At 37.9% G+C, this 20,164-nt stretch overlaps 1 protein-coding gene across 7 annotated transcripts in view; it reads right to left on the reverse strand.

The window, feature by feature from the left end:
• The window catches only part of LOC121418596 (baculoviral IAP repeat-containing protein 6-like), a 59,416-nt gene that overhangs the window by 13,628 nt on the left and 25,624 nt on the right, over positions 1-20,164 (reverse strand). For 3 of the 7 annotated variants that reach the window (XM_041612551.1, XM_041612546.1, XM_041612545.1), the window contains 24 exons: positions 19,096-19,841; positions 18,655-18,803; positions 17,854-18,036; positions 17,016-17,197; positions 15,892-15,984; positions 14,973-15,011; positions 13,505-13,741; positions 13,041-13,224; positions 12,298-12,549; positions 11,014-11,960; positions 10,530-10,666; positions 9,211-10,100; positions 8,278-8,505; positions 7,718-7,915; positions 7,157-7,484; positions 6,428-6,690; positions 5,901-6,006; positions 5,250-5,468; positions 4,670-4,839; positions 4,034-4,293; positions 2,896-3,616; positions 1,662-1,820; positions 682-1,221; positions 207-550 (listed from right to left, as the gene is read on the reverse strand). In XM_041612551.1, coding sequence (XP_041468485.1) covers positions 207-550; positions 682-1,221; positions 1,662-1,820; positions 2,896-3,616; positions 4,034-4,293; positions 4,670-4,839; positions 5,250-5,468; positions 5,901-6,006; positions 6,428-6,690; positions 7,157-7,484; positions 7,718-7,915; positions 8,278-8,505; positions 9,211-10,100; positions 10,530-10,666; positions 11,014-11,960; positions 12,298-12,549; positions 13,041-13,224; positions 13,505-13,741; positions 14,973-15,011; positions 15,892-15,984; positions 17,016-17,197; positions 17,854-18,036; positions 18,655-18,803; positions 19,096-19,841 — 7,575 coding nt within the window. The remainder of the gene's footprint in view (positions 1-206; positions 551-681; positions 1,222-1,661; positions 1,821-2,895; positions 3,617-4,033; positions 4,294-4,669; positions 4,840-5,249; positions 5,469-5,900; positions 6,007-6,427; positions 6,691-7,156; positions 7,485-7,717; positions 7,916-8,277; positions 8,506-9,210; positions 10,101-10,529; positions 10,667-11,013; positions 11,961-12,297; positions 12,550-13,040; positions 13,225-13,504; positions 13,742-14,972; positions 15,012-15,891; positions 15,985-17,015; positions 17,198-17,853; positions 18,037-18,654; positions 18,804-19,095; positions 19,842-20,164) is intronic. The other 4 variants (XM_041612547.1, XM_041612549.1, XM_041612548.1 and 1 more) reach the window with 4 other exon arrangements.

Here is a 20,164-nt window from a genome sequence, read left to right on the forward strand (position 1 = left end):
CAAAGAAAATAGCATATCTTGTATTTTATTCAACTATACTACTTATAATTTTGGCATTAGAAAGAAGAATTATTCTTTCAAAAAAGCAAAATTTCCTTATTTTCACTTTAAGAATACCAAATTATCATTTTGGTTATTTACAGAGAACCTCTTGGAATATACGGTAAGTTCCCAATGTCATGGAAGGCCACAATTTGGATCATTACCTCGTAGTCATCAAACTCTCCTAGATCCTTCATTCCTAGATCTGAACTGTACTTCCACCAGCTAGAATGCATTGCTGCAGAAGCCCCTCCTCCACTCGCTGTCATCTTATCAACAGAGCTTCCTCCAGCACTTGTCTGTGCACCCTGCTTCACCTGCTGCTGTTGTTGAGCCAGGGGAGAGTCCTGGTAAAGCTGGGGGAGGTGCTCAGCGATGAGAGCTAACCCACCTAGATGGGCAAACACCTCAAGGAAGGATGAAATTGGAGGAGTGTCCAGGAGGACATCTTCAGGGATGTGTTGATCAGCCTCATTGGAGCTGGTTGAGGTACCTGACTCATTGCGACCTGAGAAGGATGAATAGGTAAAGATAATTGTAACAATGATACAAACAAAGAATATTTGGCATATGGTATAGATCAACATAACTACAAAGGGTCTGTGAAACATAATCATTGAGGATAAAAATGTAACATACCTTCTTGTGCTTCTTGCGTCTTGGAGCTATCTGTCTTTGATGCACCAAGTAGTGAAGTACTCATCCTGATATTCATCTCTAGGGTAGGGTATCCGTCGGGCAGTCCACGCCTCTGCAGGACAGTGATAGCTTGCCCGATGGTCATGTGTCCTGGGAAGTTCTGGCTACCAAGACGCTCATGAGACAGAACCAGTCCCGGCATGTTGAAGGATGTAGCACCCGCTCCTGCCATGGAGGCTGCAGGGTTAGAGAAGGTGTTGAAGAATGGAGCCCATCGATCCATGGACTTGGGCAGGAGCTCCGGGGGAAGGGTAGGCACCATGGATGCGGGGAAGTTGGTAGCTCCTGGATACAGGAGGAACTTCTCCGGCTGCTTGGTTGAAGAGGAGGCAGAGGTGGAAGCAGAAGAGGAGGCGGCAGATGGTGATGCTCCTGCTGATGCTCCTGCTGTGGTTGATACTGTAGCTCCACTTGCTGCTCCACCTGTGGCTCCTCCTGATGTGGAAGATCCAGCAGTAGAAGCAGTAGTGGATGGAGGCACTGTAAAAATACACCAAAATGGGGATATGACATGAGGATTACATTCATAACAGAAGAACTTCAGAAGCAGTAATTGGTTGGGATTTTACACACTCTACTGAATGGGGCACTGTAACACCAAGCTTGGCAATTAATCGTACAACAAATTTTAACATTTGATTGCAATGACCACAATGTACTATTAATCATTAAAATCAATCACAGGACCCAGGATTGGAATGTAGTATAAGAAATATGATATAAGAAATAATTCAATGTCAGTAGTCTTTTCTATATTAGGATCAAATGACCTGCATTTGAACAAGCTATATTCAAGAAGTTTTTTCTATCTAACATTTCTTTCTCTTGATAATGAAAGAAATGACAAATCTTGTTTTTTCTGAAATGATTCGGCACTTAATCCGGAGATCAATACATTGTTGAAGAAGCGATAAGCTTACCAATCGAGTTTCCAATATTTCCATTAATCTCTGTTTCAGTGACATCTAGTTTGTCAGGGGAGAGGTTAACCATCACAAAGGATTGTTTGTCTGTCTTGCTTGAGTCGGTGCTAGGCTTTGTCTTCTTATCTCCAGGGAGGTTCTTCAGACCAAGGGTATCTATCACATCAAGATCAAACCATTACATTCATAATGTCCATTCTAGACTTCTCAAATGCCTAATAAGTAATAAGTAACCTCATTTGAACGTAGTAAAATCCAGAAGCTAATGGTTCGAATGAACAATACATTATTAAGTGACTTATGATGCCCTAAAATACATAAAAACCTCAGAAATGTATGGCTTGAAAGTGCTCATAAAGTAAGGACAGGAAGACATTCTCTGAAAAGACAAGAACAGAGTGATTGCTTTCTAAAATAGTTTGTACATTTCACCACATAGATTTATATGAATAACTGATTTTTCATTTGAGCACCTAATTTCAAACAAGACCTGAGACATAAATAAACACCTGACTTGGCATACATCAATATTTCCATTGTTTTATGCTAATTACAAATAATACTGTTGGAAGCTTGCAATACAGTGCCTGTACATTTATGCAAATTATTCATTATCCAAAGAAAGAAGTTCATGCAGCTTTATGATATTTCAAACCTATTTCATCAGAGGGAAGTACATCCTTGATTATAACTTGGGGTTATCAATTTACTATATGTCAGAGTGGACCTGTTTTTATGGAATTCTCTGCCCCAAGCAATGTCCAACCTTATCTAACTTTAAAAGGAAATATGAAATATTGTTATTCAATTGTTACATTAATAGGTAAATATAATTCTTTGCATGTTGACCCCCTCACCCCACCCCAATTAAATTCATTATTTTCCCTTTTTGTGTGTGTAGGGTCTATGTTGTTTTTTCTAATTCAACTAATTTCTAATTTCTTTGATTTTTTTTTGCATTATACAAGAAATCAGCCTAGACAGGCCAATGGTTTATTGCTGATCCCTTACATCCACTGCTACATAATTCATTCTTATCTGTCCACTTTGTATATGACTCAAGTATTTTTTTCTTCTTTGTTTTTTTTTATGCCAAACCTTTTACCATGATGTATTATGTGTATTTGTATGAATATGTTTATACATTGTATCTATTATTTAAATGTTTCATGAGAGATGTGAAATAAATGAGTTTGAAACTGAAACAAGTGATTCAGTCTAACACTCTAACCTGTTAGATATGTAATCAGCTGGGTACAGGTGGTTGTAAGCTTGGTCTCCACCAACATGTTCTTGTGACCTAGACCAAGGCTTGGATGAATGATACGTCCAGTCCAAGATTGAGGACCTTTGACCAGTTGGCACACAGAGCTGACCGCTACAGACACACTCTCATCCTCTAGCATCAGCTGAAGTATGAGACGACGCATGAACCCAGAAATGACGAACGGTGACCCAGTCTGAAGATCCTGGGTACAGATGACATCGCAGATGACTTGTGCCAGTAGCTTCTGGTTGCCAGGATGGCACAGGGTGCAGCGGGAGAAGAACGCGATGCTGGCATTCTCCAAGGATGCTCTTTGCGATGCACTCAGGAGATGTGAACGACGAGGTACCCCATTCAAGTTGGGCATTGAGCTAAGAAGTGTCACCGTGTTACTGGTGCAGAGCAGGGCTAGTAGGGGTGCCCAGAAAACCACACCCTCTGGTGAAGCCAACCAGTTCTTGATCTCAATCTGTGCTGACAGGTCCTTGAAGAAGTTGAGAACAGGTGCTACGAGGTCAGCTGTCAGGACAACGGTAGCATCTGATGGTAGAGATTCAGTGCTTTCCCTCCTGGCTGAATTTCTTGGTGAGCGAGGCGACTGGACACGGGATCCTGAGGCCTTGAGTTTGGATGCATCGGTCAAGGGGTCATTGAAACCATTTAATGACTCTGTTCGGATCAGCTCCTAAAGAATAACAAAAGAAGCACAAGCATATCCCAATAATGTCCACTGAACTATCACAAAATCACATAAGAAAATGCAACATTTAATATCCTCCTACAGAATAACAATTGAGGAACATTATATCATCAAAATATTACTATATATATAAATAAATGATTTTTATTTTAATTGTGCTTCTTCTAGATAATCTGTGTAGTTCATGATTATTACAGATTTATTATGTGAATGTATATAAACAAATGGGTGTACAGGTGTACAGACAATACCACACTTTTTCTGTTCATCTCCACCTTCCCACCCCCTCTGGTTTTTCCACCCTCTATTACTTCTATCTATCAATAAATTAGAGCAAACGTGCCTTCTTCATTGTATGGAGGGCATGTTGGGGTGCCTTTAAGGTCTAAAGATAAGACAAACCTGTGTGCAGAATTCTGACAATGCTTCCGCAAGAAGAACCAAGAACTGAGAATCCAGCAGTCTCTTGGTCGCGACATCAGATTGACAGGCCAGGGCTAGCAGTGATAGATGAGCCTCATCAATGATCACATGACTGAACTCCTGCCTTGTGATTGGTTGGCTTGTTGGTAGGTGTAGATTTGGTTGAGATTGGTGTTGTAGGTTAGCTCCCTTAGAGTCATCTGTTAGTAAGATGTTCAACTCATCTTCTTTGCTGTCATCTGAGCAAATTTACAAGATGAAGATTAAACATGTAAACAATGGTAGAAATTAAGTTGTGTTTAATTGATGATTCAATTGGTGAATGGAAATATGTATATTTCAAAACAGGAAATATAAACATTATTTCATGTTCTTACATGACATAATAATTTCATTTTCGCTACAATTGAGAGTATTCTACATATCTCATAGTGTATGTAACTTAATATTTAAATGTGTGTGCTGGACTGAATACTTACATCAAAAGTGGAATACTTTTGATCTGTCTAAATGTGATTTCCACAAGCTGGAACTGCACATATGCAAGAAGTTTTTATGGATTTCAAAATCATACTGCTTCAAAGTTAAAGTATTTAAACTTCAAATTCAACAAACCTGTGATAGGGGCTTGAAGCTCAACGGGTCCACCAACCATGACCCCCATCCATTGAAGCAAAGAATCAAAGTGTGCTGGTTGAATCATACACATTGAACACAACACAAAATCAGCTGCTCTCTTCAATGCCGAGTTGACTGGTAGGACAGTCGACCACTCATAGATAGAACTGAAACAAAGATCAATCATTCATTCATGAAAATTACTGCCTGTTCTTGAAACCAAATCATTGAAAATGCTTATATTAATACAACCCTTTTTTTAATCACATTAACATGTTTGAAATATTTTTTTCTTCTTGAGGGTACAAAAGAAGAAAAAAAGAATATTTTGGATAGAGTGTGTGATCATAAACATTAAATGTATGTGAATCATATGACAAATTTCACATTTCATTTTTCATTACATGACAAAATTATTCGAAAAATTCTTTTACATGACAATTTAACATTATCAGATCACCAAAAGAAGTTATTAAAGATGTAATAAATAGAGCAACCTAAAGAAAATGAAGATCTAAACATGGTCTGCTGCACATCCTCAGTCAAAAGACATGCTAAACCAACTAATGAATCATACCTGAACAGTTCAGTTGGGATCATATTAACCATATGTTGTACATTGTTTTGAGAGTGGGTAGCCCACAGGACTGCGGCTACACAATGAACATGGATCGGTGCAGGATGTAGGAGACCTGACTCGATAGGTGAGAATGTACGGGGTGCTCTATGGTAGCTGCTATGCATGTGAAGGGCCACACGGGCTGTGTCTCCTAACCAGTCCAGAAGAGTCTGTACTCTGTTCAAAAAAGATAATTGAGAAACATTTCAGTTAAAGTTATTCAATGGCATTATATTTATTTTTCTTCCATTGTTGCAAATACAAGGTAAAAAACATTTATAGTAAAGTAACATTTGATGAGACCATTATCTAAAAAGTTATTCATTCTAAGATTCACAAACTGTACATTACCATTTACTGAAGTAGAAATTAATAATGGCAAATAGAACGGATTCTCTATTCATCCTTTCCAGAGTAAAGTATGAAAATAATGAAGTACTCTTACAGCATACCAAAATATACATGTATGTTGTTTTTGCACCATGTAATACGCATCATATGCATTTACATATACATGAATAATATCATTCACATATTTTTAATTGCAACTTAATCCAATTTTAATCAAGAATTCTTAGACAATGGATAACATCAGAAGGTAATACTAACCTTTCTCTTGTTCCAGGATCTGATCCTGTTCCTAACTGATAAATGATATCTACACTGGAATCTGAAGCAAGACTAGATGGACGTCCTAGAAGACCCAATCCAGAATCTGAAAAATAGCAGGTATTATGTTTCCATCAATACATCAGGATTTAGACAGAAATAAGTTAACATTTTTCTTTAATGAATATCGAATGCTGCACATTTAGAAATCAGTGACTCAAGTAAATTTCAAATTGGGTAAATTCCATAGCTAGTACTTTTGCCCAACCCTTCTATATGTGGGACTGTCCCAAAGATTTTCTCAATTCACTAGTTCAAAAGGAAACTTGATGCTCTCAAATTATCATGGGTTTGGCAGTTCATGAAATAATGTACAAATGGAGAATAATAGGGGGTCGGAAGTACAAAAAGTTTGATTATTGTATGGAACTGCCCAATCACAAAGAAAGTGAGAAGAAAAAAATTTCATAGGTTACAATTTAAAAAAAAGTTTCATGATTACTGAACAGTAGGACAGGCATTCTCACCATGTTCACCATGACCAAAACAGTAGTTGTTCCGAAGGAACATATCCACCAGCGTCAGTCCTACTTCAGTCCTGGACCTACTGAGCTGAAGGAGTAAAGACTCGATATCCCTCCTGTTTGGCCTGCAGTGGGGGGAGGCTAGGAGGGCCATACAGGTTGTAAGGAGGCCAGGAGTCTGAGCTGCAGTCTGGGCGATGCTCGATACTGTGCTGCTCAGGAATGTCCCAGCTAAGCAGTGGTGTAGGAGTCTCAGCCAGCGGGTGCTAATGAAGTAAACAAGTTTATGATTAATTTCAACAGATTAGAAATCAAATGGGATAGTAAGAGAGCATCATGACAGATATTAACTAAATACAACTTGAGACCATTTACAAACTAAGTAAAATGGACAGTTCTAAAAATTTAAATAAGATTTTTGAGACTTCACCTAAGGTTGCCTTAAAAGAGCACTATTAACTTCATAGGATTGTAAAGACACTAAAGCACAATAGCAAATATTGAATAACATCATGTATGAATGTAAAAAGTGAAACTCTTTACACATAATGTAAAATGCTATTTCTTAATACAAAATTAAAATTTTGAAAATATATTCATGGTTACATTTAAGAGGTTCAGTAAATAAACAATACAAGAAATAACCTCATAACATATCAAATACACTGAAAGGTGAGAAATGAAAAAAACAAAGGAATTAACTCTAAAAGTTATTATGTAGGGAAATCTGACCTTCCTCTGACTGCTTCATCTTCAGCTACATTGTGTGGGGCTGTTGGTGGTACCATGGGCACTCCATTCATATGAGAGAATGTAATCCCACCGCTGCCACCGGTATGACCACCACCTAACACTGTAGTCCCAAGCAATCTTATCCGTGTCAGTGCCATCAGAGTGGACTCCCTGGGTCGCCTTAGCTGAAGGCAGACTGATGAGGTGACCATGGGACGGGGCATCTTGAGCTTGATAGATGTAAGGCCACTGGTAGCAAGGGGTGGACAAACTGGGATGGTACTGGAACCGCTGGGACTAATCTCTACTGAAACCGCAGATGGACACGCTTCGGATAAGAAGAGATAAATCAAATATTTATTTGACTAAATATTTTCACAACATGAATCATTTAAAAGAACCACAGATCTCACACTTAGTTCTACTTCATTTGAATGATGAATGTACAATTATATTGATCATAGCAAAATATATGCTGTTTCCTCTTCACTAACAAAAGAGACAACACTTCATGCAAATAACATCATCAAAACACTTTTAAGATAAATCTATGGGACTTACTTGCTAGATTTGTGACATGAGGAAGAATATGTATCTCTTCTAGAACGACTGCTGAAGGTAGAGTGATGGTCAGATCACACCATGTCTCCTCAGATGAGAATGTATGAGCCCAAGACTGTCTGCTACGTCGGTTAGACAGGGTTGGAAGCAGCAATGACTCAGCTGGTCTGGTCGTCATGTTGCTACAGCTAATCACACCTGTATGAATATAAGTAAAATCAAATTATTGCGAACAACCTCTAATCTACAATGAAATACAAGAATACATGGACATTTGAATAATAGGTATCTTGCATTACATCTGAATAGGATGCTCAAGTTCTATTTACAGCTAACTCTTATCTATTCCTCCATATCTACCAACTCAGAACATCATATATTACAATACGAAATGAGGAAACAAATTAGAGTTGCATATTTTACAATTTTCAATTTCATCTTATTCTTCCCTTTTTTACCACAACTTTTTAAATTCACAAATATTTTGTAGATGAAAATCATCAAAAAAAATCGCTGGAGAAAAAAAAATGTTCTCTATATTTTTTTGCTAATGAGCCTACCATATGGAGCAAAGTTTGTGAGGCCTTCCACATTTTCTTCATCAACGGTTGTCGATCCTCTCTTGGTGAAACCAGTGTTGGTATTAGAACTTGAGCTGCTGGTATTGGACGATGACGGAGGCTTAGGAGGACAGGTAAGTTGCATGATGGGAGATATGATGCTTGGGTTAGGATCAATGCTTGCTCGACTGCTGTTGACCAAGTTGGCACAGATGATTTCAATTCCACCTGAAAGAAAACATATTTTAATTATTTAATTCATCATCAGTAATTCATACCTGCCCTGCAAACCCTGCAACGTAAGAAAATGGGACAATCGGGGAAATAGAGGCTGAAAATATGGATACAAGAGCATTTCCTATATATAAGTGCAGATAAAATTTCACAAAAATAGGAACACAATGGAAAAATTGGCTCTCCATTTCACCATAAATTACACAAATGCAAGTAAGATTCTAAATTCCTTTCATTCTGAATTCATTATTGGAAGATACAGTCACAAACTATTTTAATTTTATTTTAATAGGAATTAGGACTATTGTTCCCTACATGAACTTGTGGATGATTTTTGCTTCTACGGTCTCGGGCTGCCTTTCAAAAGTCTGTGTATCATCTTTTAGAAGGACTTCCAGTATAAAGGTGCTAAGCAACTTTTCACTGCATCTTAATGCTTTCCTGTATTTCCAATTAATTGTTTATGATGAAATTATTATTGTTAATGAAAAGCCGCGTACAGGATTTTGGGGGAAATATATGACTTTTGACAAGATGCCTTTGTAGATATATTCTCTTCATTTTACACAGAAATTTGAAGAGCAGAGGTTTTCAAGCTTTCATAGGTTATGCTCTCCAAGCTACTGATTATCATGTTCAAGATTTTTTCTTACATTTTAATGGCTTGATAAACAAAATCAATCAATCAACAACACTCACCAATTTCATGCATTGAGTCCATTGCAGTAGGGCTATTGAGAACACTAAGCGTGTACCACAGGAGAGGTTCTGAAAGCATCTCGCCTCTTCGTCCATTGGCACAGCTAAGATAGGACAAGATCGCTTGCAGGACGATCCTGACATGTGATGCTTCTTTGTTTAGAGTAGCTAAGATCTGGAAGATGTGGTCTCCTATCGATAAGGGTTCAGTACTCATGAGGGGCTCACTACCCTGCGAAAAGAAACCTGGATTCAGCATGGCTGCCATGGCCATACTGCTGGAATGTCCTAGGGCAAACAATAGGTTGGACACCGTCTCTTTATTGGTGAGGACAAGATCTGCTAATCGTAGCGGAGTAGAAGGTTGAGACTGAGGCGCAGCTGACCATGAAGCGAAAGCACTGCTGGCTGCTGCTGAGAGACCACTCACATCCCCAGTCCTCTCCTTGTCATCATCGCTCATGGAAGTTGGTGGGGTCGGGTAGGCCACGCCACCACTGTGCAAGGATCCCCTGCCTCCTACAGGTGACCACACTGAAGTACCGAATGGGTCTGGAGACACTGACATCTTCAGAAGCTCATTGACGAGCTGTAGAAGTCCACACATCAAAGCTTCCCGACTATTCTCATTATGGAGCACCCTTGAAGCACCTGCCTTGAGCTTCCCTGCAAGTGCATTAGCCAAGTTGGCTCTAGATGAACCCCCATTCTCGCTGCTTAGCTGAGTCACTCCACTACCATCAATGACATGTTCATAGATCAAGAGAGTAATGTTATCTACCATTGTTGCGATGCTACCAAGGTCCGTAGAGCTGAAGGTCTGCTCCAGAATAAGCTCCAAGAAGGTGATCTGAGCATCCAATGGTCCTACTCCTTCACTGATGGCCTCTCTGTGGATGGGAGAAGGGTTAGAGTTGGACAAGTTGAATGTATAATCGGACACTTCCCTTTGACTTATAATTACTTTGAAATTACTACAATCGGATCGAATTTCATTTTGGACCATCCATAAATATATCTGCACATCACTTCTGAGAAATTGCTTATGATTATTTCAATATTATCTAAAGCGGAGTAAAGATTGGCTTTGATGGAATGAGACTTCGCTGATCCTTAAACACACTCCAATTTTTCTTTCTTTTTTTTTCAGTGATTCTCATATCAGGCATTTATGTACATACAATGTATCACATTTGTATCTACCAGTAACAAATTGAAAACCTACTTTAAAAATTAATTTACTTTCATTTTGAATTGGAGAAAAATGAATGAACACACTTAACCAGAGCAAATTTATTAGATTTATGATGGACACAAACCTTGGTTGAACCAGAGTTCTCACAACCCTCAAGAGAAGGTTCTTTAGAGCCTTAGCCCCTGCCGATGGTCCAGAGAACACCCTCAGATGTAACCTGAGGAGTAGCTGATGAAAGGCTAATGTCACTGTTGGACCAACCTAAATAGGACAAATACAAGAAAACACTTAAAAGTATGTCCTAAGAAATAATTTTTTTTTAAATTAATTAGTAACACATTACTTTCTATCAATATATCTAAATATACAAACACAATGGTTGTTATGGCCACACTTATAGTTGCATCTGCCAGTATTAAAATATCACTGTTATTCTTGTACATTTTGCATCATTACTATTATTTTAGGAAGGCCCGTAAAAATGAGAAAATGAACATTAATTGGCAACAATGGATCAACAAATATTTTTTTCTCATTGACTTTCATTGCTAAAAATTATATTTAGATATATAATTTCTATGAAAATCATAAAATATCTTGCATCTTACTTGAAAGTCTTGGTGTCCAGACCTTCGTCCCTGAAATGATCCACCAGATAAGAACTTGAAAAGAGCATGAAACATGTTTGGATCATTGACCATTGAGTTTGCCACTGAAACTGCATCTTTGGTAGAGCCCCTAGTATTAATTTGAACCGTCAAAACTCTGAAAGCCAGACACCAAGTCCACACACTGAGATTGCGTTCTTTCCGCAGAGTGGCCAGCAAGTGACTGATAGATGGTTTATCCAAGGGAAAGTTTGGCACCCTTGAATCGTTGAAGTGACTTGTGTTTCCATCCGTATCACTGATGCTTCCTTCATTGATTGTGAGCCATAGCTGAAGCAATGAATGTAACCTGATACGGTCCGACTCGAGTCCTGCAAAGAGATGGTGAAAGCAGGTTGATATAAGGTCCCTAGAAGATCTCACAGAAGGATGAATGTTGCTACTACTTCCACTCATGGCTCTACTTGCAGCCAAGTCATCATCGGTCTGCCCCATGTCCAAGAGCTCCACGTCTGGTTTCTCTTCTGGGGCAAAGGCAGGTGGAGGTGGAAGACTGGTGAAGGTCTGACTTACAGTTTCTGCCTCCATCAAACTGGACATCTTCAAGAACCACTCTGCACTCATCTCCAAGTCTTGGTCCAACCTTGCATCAACTGCGCTTGACATTCTTGGGGTGAAAGCCGATCCTGAGCTCTCTCTTCCATCTCCTCTGACCAAGATCTTCAGTTTGTCTTTCCTGTTCTTTTTGGCATAAGCAAGGAGGGCTGAGGTAGGGATCTTGACAGGGTCTACCATGCTACCAGCTCCACTCTTTTGGGCTAATTTCTTGGGTGCGTTGTCACCGAAGAGACCTCCACTGGTCTTCCATGAACCAAAGAGCAAATCCATATCTACCAAGGGATCATTACCCCCTTCTCCTACAATCTCTGGATCTCCACTCAGTTCATCTATAAAGAACAGAGAAAATCAAATGTTTTCAAACAATCAACAGTATAGTGTATTAACTATGTTTTCTTGTCATTATCACTAGATAATCTTAGCAAGATTCTTTGAAATTCTATCAAGTACACAGATTGTGGTAATTGAGAATTATATACTCAAATTTCATCAACATCACACTTCAAATCACAACTACACTTGGCAGTTTCTCTCTTATAATGTTTCCCTATCAAAGATCCTGAAAATTTAATGTGAAAGTGTTTTAACCCCCAAAGGCCAAGGGAGGGCGGAATCCATACCCCTCCATCTGTGAGATGTAACCCGGCTGTAAAAAGGTCAACCTACCAATGATCAGTGGTTCTTCTAGACCTTCATTCTCTTCCGCTTCTCCTCCATTTCCACCTGAATCATACTCTCCTCCAGATGCATTGTTGACTTCCGTCTCAGACTCAGTAGGTGCACTGGCTTCTGCTCCACCGCTGGTAAGGGAGTCTGCTATAAGGTCTGGATCAGTTCCTGTTGCTCCCATGGGAGGGGTAAACGTAGTTCCACCACTGGCACCAGCAGGCTCCTCTACGTAGGGGTATAACCTCTCTCCTGTAATCATTAAAAAAAGTAAGTCATAAATCAAACTTCCACATAATTTGTTTTATTCTAATTTTGCCCATATATATATGTTAATATATTAAAATCAACTATGTCGTATAGCAGTTCTGGGTAACTAGGAGAAGTTTTAACACTTTTTTTCACCCATTTAAAAACTATATCATATATGATTTTACCAGCTTATTGATCTGTAAGTCTTTCATGGAAAAAACATGGAATAACTCACTTTCAAATCAAATTTTTCTCTAAAAAATAAAAAAAAGACATGAAAAATAGAAATATTCTACAGAATGTAGATAAGACCTTTCCATAACATTCACTCTTCTAAAATTTATCAAAATTCTGAGGGGTGTTTCATAAAGCATCTTGACAGTGATTTTCACCAACTAATTTGTTCTGAACCAATCAGATGCAAGGATTTTAGTAGCTTATAACAGTTTTCTGTAAAAATCACTGACATGAAATGCTCCCCTGTAATGTACCTTCAAGGATATCCAAGAGGAGGCAGGTGATAGCGTGTGAAGGCCAAGGACCACCCCAAGCAGAGTTACCAGCACAGTATTCACTACTACAAAACCTTGATACAAGCTGGATCAATTCATCTTGACTCATTATCTCAGCCAATGTGATGGCTGGTCTTGTTGCATTGGCTATTCTAGCCAAAACCTGTAGAGAAAAAGAGTGAAGGGTGAAACTTAATGAGATAATGTGATTGACAGAGATTTGTAAATTTTTATAAGTATTACATTCTCTTCGCAGAAGGCGACCAGACCACAACTTCAGATACACCGATACAAACATAATGGCAGGTGTTTTGTCAGAATAAAAAAAGGGAAAAAAATTATCACATATAGACACAAATGTTTGTTAATGTTTTCATAAGTTTTCTTATAATCTTATCATATTACATGCATGATTCTTCTATTCTGAACTCTTTATCACCTACCTTGCACGTGACAAGAAACAAGTCCACGTGACAGGTGAAATCCATAGCTAGTAGAAGCCGGACTAAACCCTGGACCACTGGTATACACTTATCCCTGGTGAGGAGAATGGTAGATACGAGATCGCCAGCGCTACTTGAACCCCCGTCGGCCGTCCCTCGACTTGATCCTCCCTGGACAGTCTTCTGACCTCTGGCGCTACGGGCAGCCATCCTTGCACGAAGCACGTTCCTTACCTCCTGGGGTGTAATCAAAAGAGTTGGTGGTGAATTAGCAACGGCAAAATAACAAAACGTGAATCTGGGTTGGGAGAACCACATCCTAATAAGTAAGTATTTTATGGTGAGAGCTCATTACGAGAAACTGTGGTGTCAGCTCACTCAGAAAATTTGAAATCTTGATAAGAATAATAACAGAAACATAACAACCATGAATTTCTTGACCGTTTTCTCAACAACATGGCCATAAAATAAAATTCTAAAGCCAACACAACTCAACTTCAAAATCAACATAGATTTTGTTCACTGTCATAGCTTCATGAATTTATTGAATGTTTTCTCAATGACATGGCCATAAAATAAATTCTAAAGCCAACACAACTCAACTTCATAGTAAACATAGATTTGTTCACTGTCATAGCTTAATGAATTTCTTTAATGTTTTCTCAGTGATATGGCCATAAGAAATAAAATAGTATTCTAAAGCAAACACAATTCAACTTCAAATTTTACATATAGTTTTTTCACTTTCATAGCTTAATTTATTGAATGTTTTCTCAATGATATGGCCATACAAAATATAACAGAATTCTAAAGCCAACACATTTCAACTCCGAAATCAACAAATATTTTGTTCACTTTCATAGCTTATCAAGATTACTCCTCATCAACTGGGTTATCTGTAATACTGCATGAAAAGGCCAATATCTATTTCATTTCTTTTTAATAAACAACAACATTCATAAGTACAATTGACACAAGGAAACCATACAGCATGAATGTATTATGATTTGATATAAACTGACATTGATACAACACACAGAACAAGGTACAAGACAAATGAAGCTCTTTCCAATGAGATGCAGAACATTCAACATACTAACACTGAAATGACAACGGAGTCTAAAGCTACTACTCGTGAAAAACAAAATGACCCTTTTTAATATCCACGTATATCAGCAATGGATCTTGCACAAGAGAGACAAATTTGTATCAAATGTTGAATTAAGAATGACATTTTTAAACATGGGTAGGTTATATTTTTTTTTGGGGGGGGAGTGTTGCTGCTGTTATTTGACCCATACCGATGTTTAATTTTGTGTTTGTGTTGGTCCTTTTGATATAACTTTTTATATTAAAATTTCTTTATATTCTATGAATGTATTTGATAAGTGTTAAGATGGTTGAACCAAGACAATACCTCTACAAAATCAAAATGCTGCAAATAAATATTAATTTTCAATCAACTTACATAGGAGCTTACTGGTAGCTTTACACCTAAATGGTACTTCTGTGAAGAAGTAATATCAAAACAAGCATGCTTACCATCTAAAAATTAACTCTAAATTGACAGCTTCACTATTTTCGCCCAAATAAAAATTTATTATACACCTATAGTTACAAAACAACTTATATGGCATTATGACCCCAAAATTCACATCTATGCGGGCTCAGTAAAAATTAATTTTGCTTGATCACTCAAAATAAGTTTTATTTAACTTTTTATTTTTCCGCTTCTGATCTAATCAATGATTTTTTTTTTTAGAACTGACATTACAGATAAAATCAGGCAGAGATAATGACAAATTCATAATCTTTAAAAAGGACTTGTTCATATTGGTGTAATCAACAATTATAATTGATCATTTTCAATCAATATATTCTAATATAAGGAAAATTGAAAACACTAGATCCCCTACTTCTTTTAAAATAAGCTTGAAATCAAACAAGTAATCATGCATGAGATGAAAAAAAAAGCTTTTAACAAATAAGAAAAAGAAATTAAAGAAACAAAACATATTTCATATTCAAACTTTTGCCAATTCATTTTCCAAATGACAAGTAGTAAAAGAGATTTTACTCTTGTGAACGAATTTCATTCAGTGTCACATTCATATTTTTGTTTGCAATTGATTCAATAATTTTCAATGAGATCAAACATTAACACAGTTATTTGTTAAATGAAAAGCATTAAGGATTGCAAGGCAAGAATTAATGACTTTCTGTTAAGTCCATTGAACAATTTCTTTCCACTAAAATGTGAATGCATAAACTTCAAGTCAACAGCACGTCAAAAAGAAGACAGAAGTGTTTGCAGCAAAGGGAAGAAAGCTGATTTAAGAGATAAAAGCCCATCATGACAGGTTAAAAACACCCATTGATGAAACTACCTTGGCTACCTGATGATAGAGTTTCTTCTTCAAGTGGAAATCAGAGATGGGATCCCCTTTCGAGTCTTCTCCGTATTTGGCCTGACTTGACTTCTGGTAATGGAGAAGGAATGGAGGGAACGAGGAAAAGATGCAAAATGGCGGCCCATATGTTCATGGATTCCCGTATAATTACGGGAATGAAACCAAAAAAGAAAGCAAATTCTAGCAATCAATGACAACGAGTGAATGGAAAACAGAAACGGAAGCGAATGCCATGACACGATGACTCGTGGAATGAAATGAATTGGTAATCCACAGCATGAAAACCTTTGAAATGACTATATAAGTCCCAACAAGAATTGACCTCTTTGCTGTTTATTTCATCAAAATCTGAAAATTCAACTGATTTTATTCAGCAATACATGAAAAATAATGCATTTTTTGGATGGTAAACTATTGCCTTTTTGAGATCACATGAAAATAATGAATCGGAATGTGTGCTTTTACAGAGTGGATAGGACATAATCTCAATGTTAGCAAACAGAATCATGACTGTATACAATGTATTGCATGTATATGAAAGAGGAAAATTTCAAACTAGTGCTTCAAACTGTCAAAGAAAAACACCTTATTAGAATTCTCAAGCAATTAATTTCTAATACCAGCTGCATAATCTATAATTTGATATAGAAAACATGTTGTCATATATTGATAGAACCACTTCACACTACCAGAGACACAAGGTAATAAAATTCAACATAAATAATGTAGCCATTTCTTCCAGTTGGGTATTTGGAGTTAGACTGCTTTTAGTATCATCAAAAGCAAAAAAAAAGTGATTAAAATGGTAAAGGATTCAGTTTAACACTGCAATCAGATCAAGTAATCAAATATCATCCTCTAAGCTACTTTTTCACGTCAAATTTGCAAAAAAAATTTACTATATTGCCAGTGCCTGCGAAACTCATTTAAATATCAAAAGCATAAATACCTACAGAAGTATTGGTGCTTGCTATTAAAACCCTTACCATAATGAATTCTGTTTGGTGGTGCAAGAAATATCACATGACAAGTGCATCTTGTTTTTTTTTGTTTTTTTTTTTGCTTTCTTTCTAGCTTATTATCTTAGGTCTAGAACTAACCTTGCCTCCCTTGATGTCATAGAGCAGATCCTTGTGGGACTGGACCTGTTTCTTGACACCCCGGACCACATCTCTCCCGCTGGAATGGGAGCGTTGGGGATTGTTTCCCGGAGCCTGGAGTTGACTGGTCAAGAAATCCCATCTATTGCTGCCACCACCAGCACCACCTTGCCCTGCTCCTCCTAGAAATATTAAGTTATTCATAACAGTAGGTGTGACTATACAGTATGGGTTAATGAGCACGGATTTCTTGAGTAATGTATATGCAACCCCCCCCAAAAAAAAAAAAAGACAATAACATGAAATGAACAAGACAGTAGCAAAGATGTTTCTCATTTAGTTACACTTGTTGTTTAGCTAAAAAAGATTGACAGCTGCCATTGGCCTTCTGATGACCTTCTGGGCTCCATTGCAGAAAAGTTAACATTACAGTAACTTTGTCATTCAGTGGTAACTCGCATGGAATCATTGATTTTGATTGGCCGATGAGAAGTGTTATCATGGTAGTTACCAATGCATTGCAAAGGTACCATAAAAGTAACTTTTATGCAAAGGGGCCCAGCTCCTTTCTAGAAATATATCAAATTTGGTAAATGAACATAATGAAATAATGATTTTTTTAATTTTTTTTTTTGGGGGGGGAGGTTTGCACAGAATTGCCACATAAATATTTCAGAATAATTATTGTACTTTCTGTGTAATTACCATAGTATCTGTGCTTCTCAGCCAATCAAAATCAAAGAAATATGTCAGATCTGACAACTTGTCGGACAAAAATATTGATGAAATGCTCCCCAGATTTATCCCTGGCAACTATGTAGATGGAACCTAGACTAACCTTTATCTGTGTGGTGGTTATCAGGCATTGCTGTGGCACCTCCTGATGCTCCAGCAGCAGTGGCACCTCCCTCAGTATCCTGGGTGTTGTCAGACTGACCAGTACCATGGCTTCCACTGCTGTGATCCAATACACGGGACAGGAATAGTAGTACCCAGCCGACTAGCGGTAGATCCAAGGATCCTGTAATGAAATGAATGTAGACACATGGTATGATATACACACAGGAGCATTGCATGATACTTGCAATCAATTGGAAGTCAATCAAAAATAAATCACAAATCATTCATAAGACTAGCATACTAAGTGAGTCATATTCACAGAATTATTTTCCGGAGACCTGGTAACCAGGCAATTCATGAATTTATACTTGGAATACAGTTTGTGTGTATTACTTGTTGCTATGTCTGGCTAGCCTCTACAGGCTTTTAAGCTACTATGAACAACTTTTCGTTAAAACATATACATTAAATTTGAATATTTTTAAAAACAGATCTATTAATTGCAAATAACCAATGAATTGATAGCTGCTCCTTACAACATCATCCATAAATGGATTTACTTCCGTTTTTTTAAATTAACTATTTGATTGTGGTATTTGAACTGATTGCAAATGTTTTTCTTGCAGTTGCAACAACCTTATGAAATGGTCCAAGTCAGCTGAGAGAAATCCATATCATTTCATTTAACCTTGCGTTTGCAAAATACAAGGGGCTTTTACTTCATATTCAATATTTACGTATTTATCATTATCACTAATCATAAATCCCTTCCAGATCCTATCAATTCAAAGTATTTTACCTTCAGGTGATCCATAACTGCTGACAAACTGATTGCCAAGAAGAGGTGAGAGTAGTTCAGTGAGAAGTCTTAGGAGATCTTCCAATACACTGCTAGCATTGCTTGAGGCCAGGGAGGTTTGTCCAAGTGAAGTCAAGAGAAGGAACACCCTATTTAGACAAATATAATGATTGTCATTGTTTGTTAGATGTGATGAAGAATTTGGACCAGAGAGTGGATTAACTAAAATACATCAATTAACTCTAAAACACACTAATGTTTACAACATTTAACTCATTTACATTCTACTCAAATGGAATTCACATCTTCTTTTACATGAGGGGTTTTGAAAAATACCCCCTTCCCTCTTTTGGGTATACTTTATACAATGCTATTGATTTAACTGTTTGTATTACAGTCGATAACCAAGGGAATATTTCATACAACTTTTTAAATACATACCTATCCTGAGGGAACATTGTAGGTTGATCCGACTGGAAGAATTCTTTGAGAGCAGCAGCCAGAAACTCTCCCCACCATTGCCTAGAGCCACAAACCCTAACCAATAATGTTCCTGTGAGTAAGCTCAGTCTGGGTGTTCCCATGACACACAGGTGCCTGAAGATTGACTTGCAGGACTCTGCATCCAAGGCACAGCACAGGGACACCGGCAGGGCCATTGCTCCTTGGGTGGTGCTCAGTAACACCTCTAACAGGTGCTCACACATGATGCGTAGCGCATCGGTCGAGGTGTTCTTGACAGCTAGAGCAGGGCTGGTGATTGGGGTCATCGTATACGGCTGCTGGTGCTGCTTTTGACGTAGCCGCAGGATGGTACGCTGAACAACATTCAGCTGCTGCTGAAGCTGCACACATTCCACATAGGCCTTGCGGATGCTCCCGTTAGTGTCCACCTTCTCTCTAGTTTGGGTGTAACTGCCATCCATCTGATTCTCTGTCTGGTGGTAGCTCTCATAGGCTTGAAGAAGCTTCTGGAGACGGCTAGTGGCAAGGCTATACCTACATTGGATGTCATCCAATATTGCCATTGCTAGTCCGACATACTGTTCTTTCTGTAGTTCTACAAGTGCTGGATCCGAGAGATCTCTTGGCTTCATCTCTTGGTGAATGAAGGAATGACCATAGAATGTACCCAATGGAACCTTAGATTTCGGGCTGTTGCTTCCATAGTTGCCTACAACAGTAATCTGAAACAAGAGAAAACAAAAATGACATTAGATTTTGTAAACAATGCTCACAAAACACTGTAGATTTGGATGGTGATCAACATCATTTATCTCCTTCTCATGAAGGGTTATGCCATGATGACACTCCCCCTTTCCATTTTATTCTAGACCATTATCCTCCTCGTTCAGTCCAACCTTACAAACTTCCTTCTTCAAAATATCTTTCTGTATAATCTTTGGTCTTCCTTTCCTCTTATACCATCCACTTCCAGATCTCATTCTCTTTTCACATGTTCATCATCTTCCCTCCTAAGCACATGGCCCATCCATCTCAAATCCTTTCA

This window comes from Lytechinus variegatus, chromosome 7 (genome assembly GCF_018143015.1).
Source record: "Lytechinus variegatus isolate NC3 chromosome 7, Lvar_3.0, whole genome shotgun sequence".
Taxonomy (NCBI): Eukaryota; Metazoa; Echinodermata; class Echinoidea; order Temnopleuroida; family Toxopneustidae; genus Lytechinus; species Lytechinus variegatus.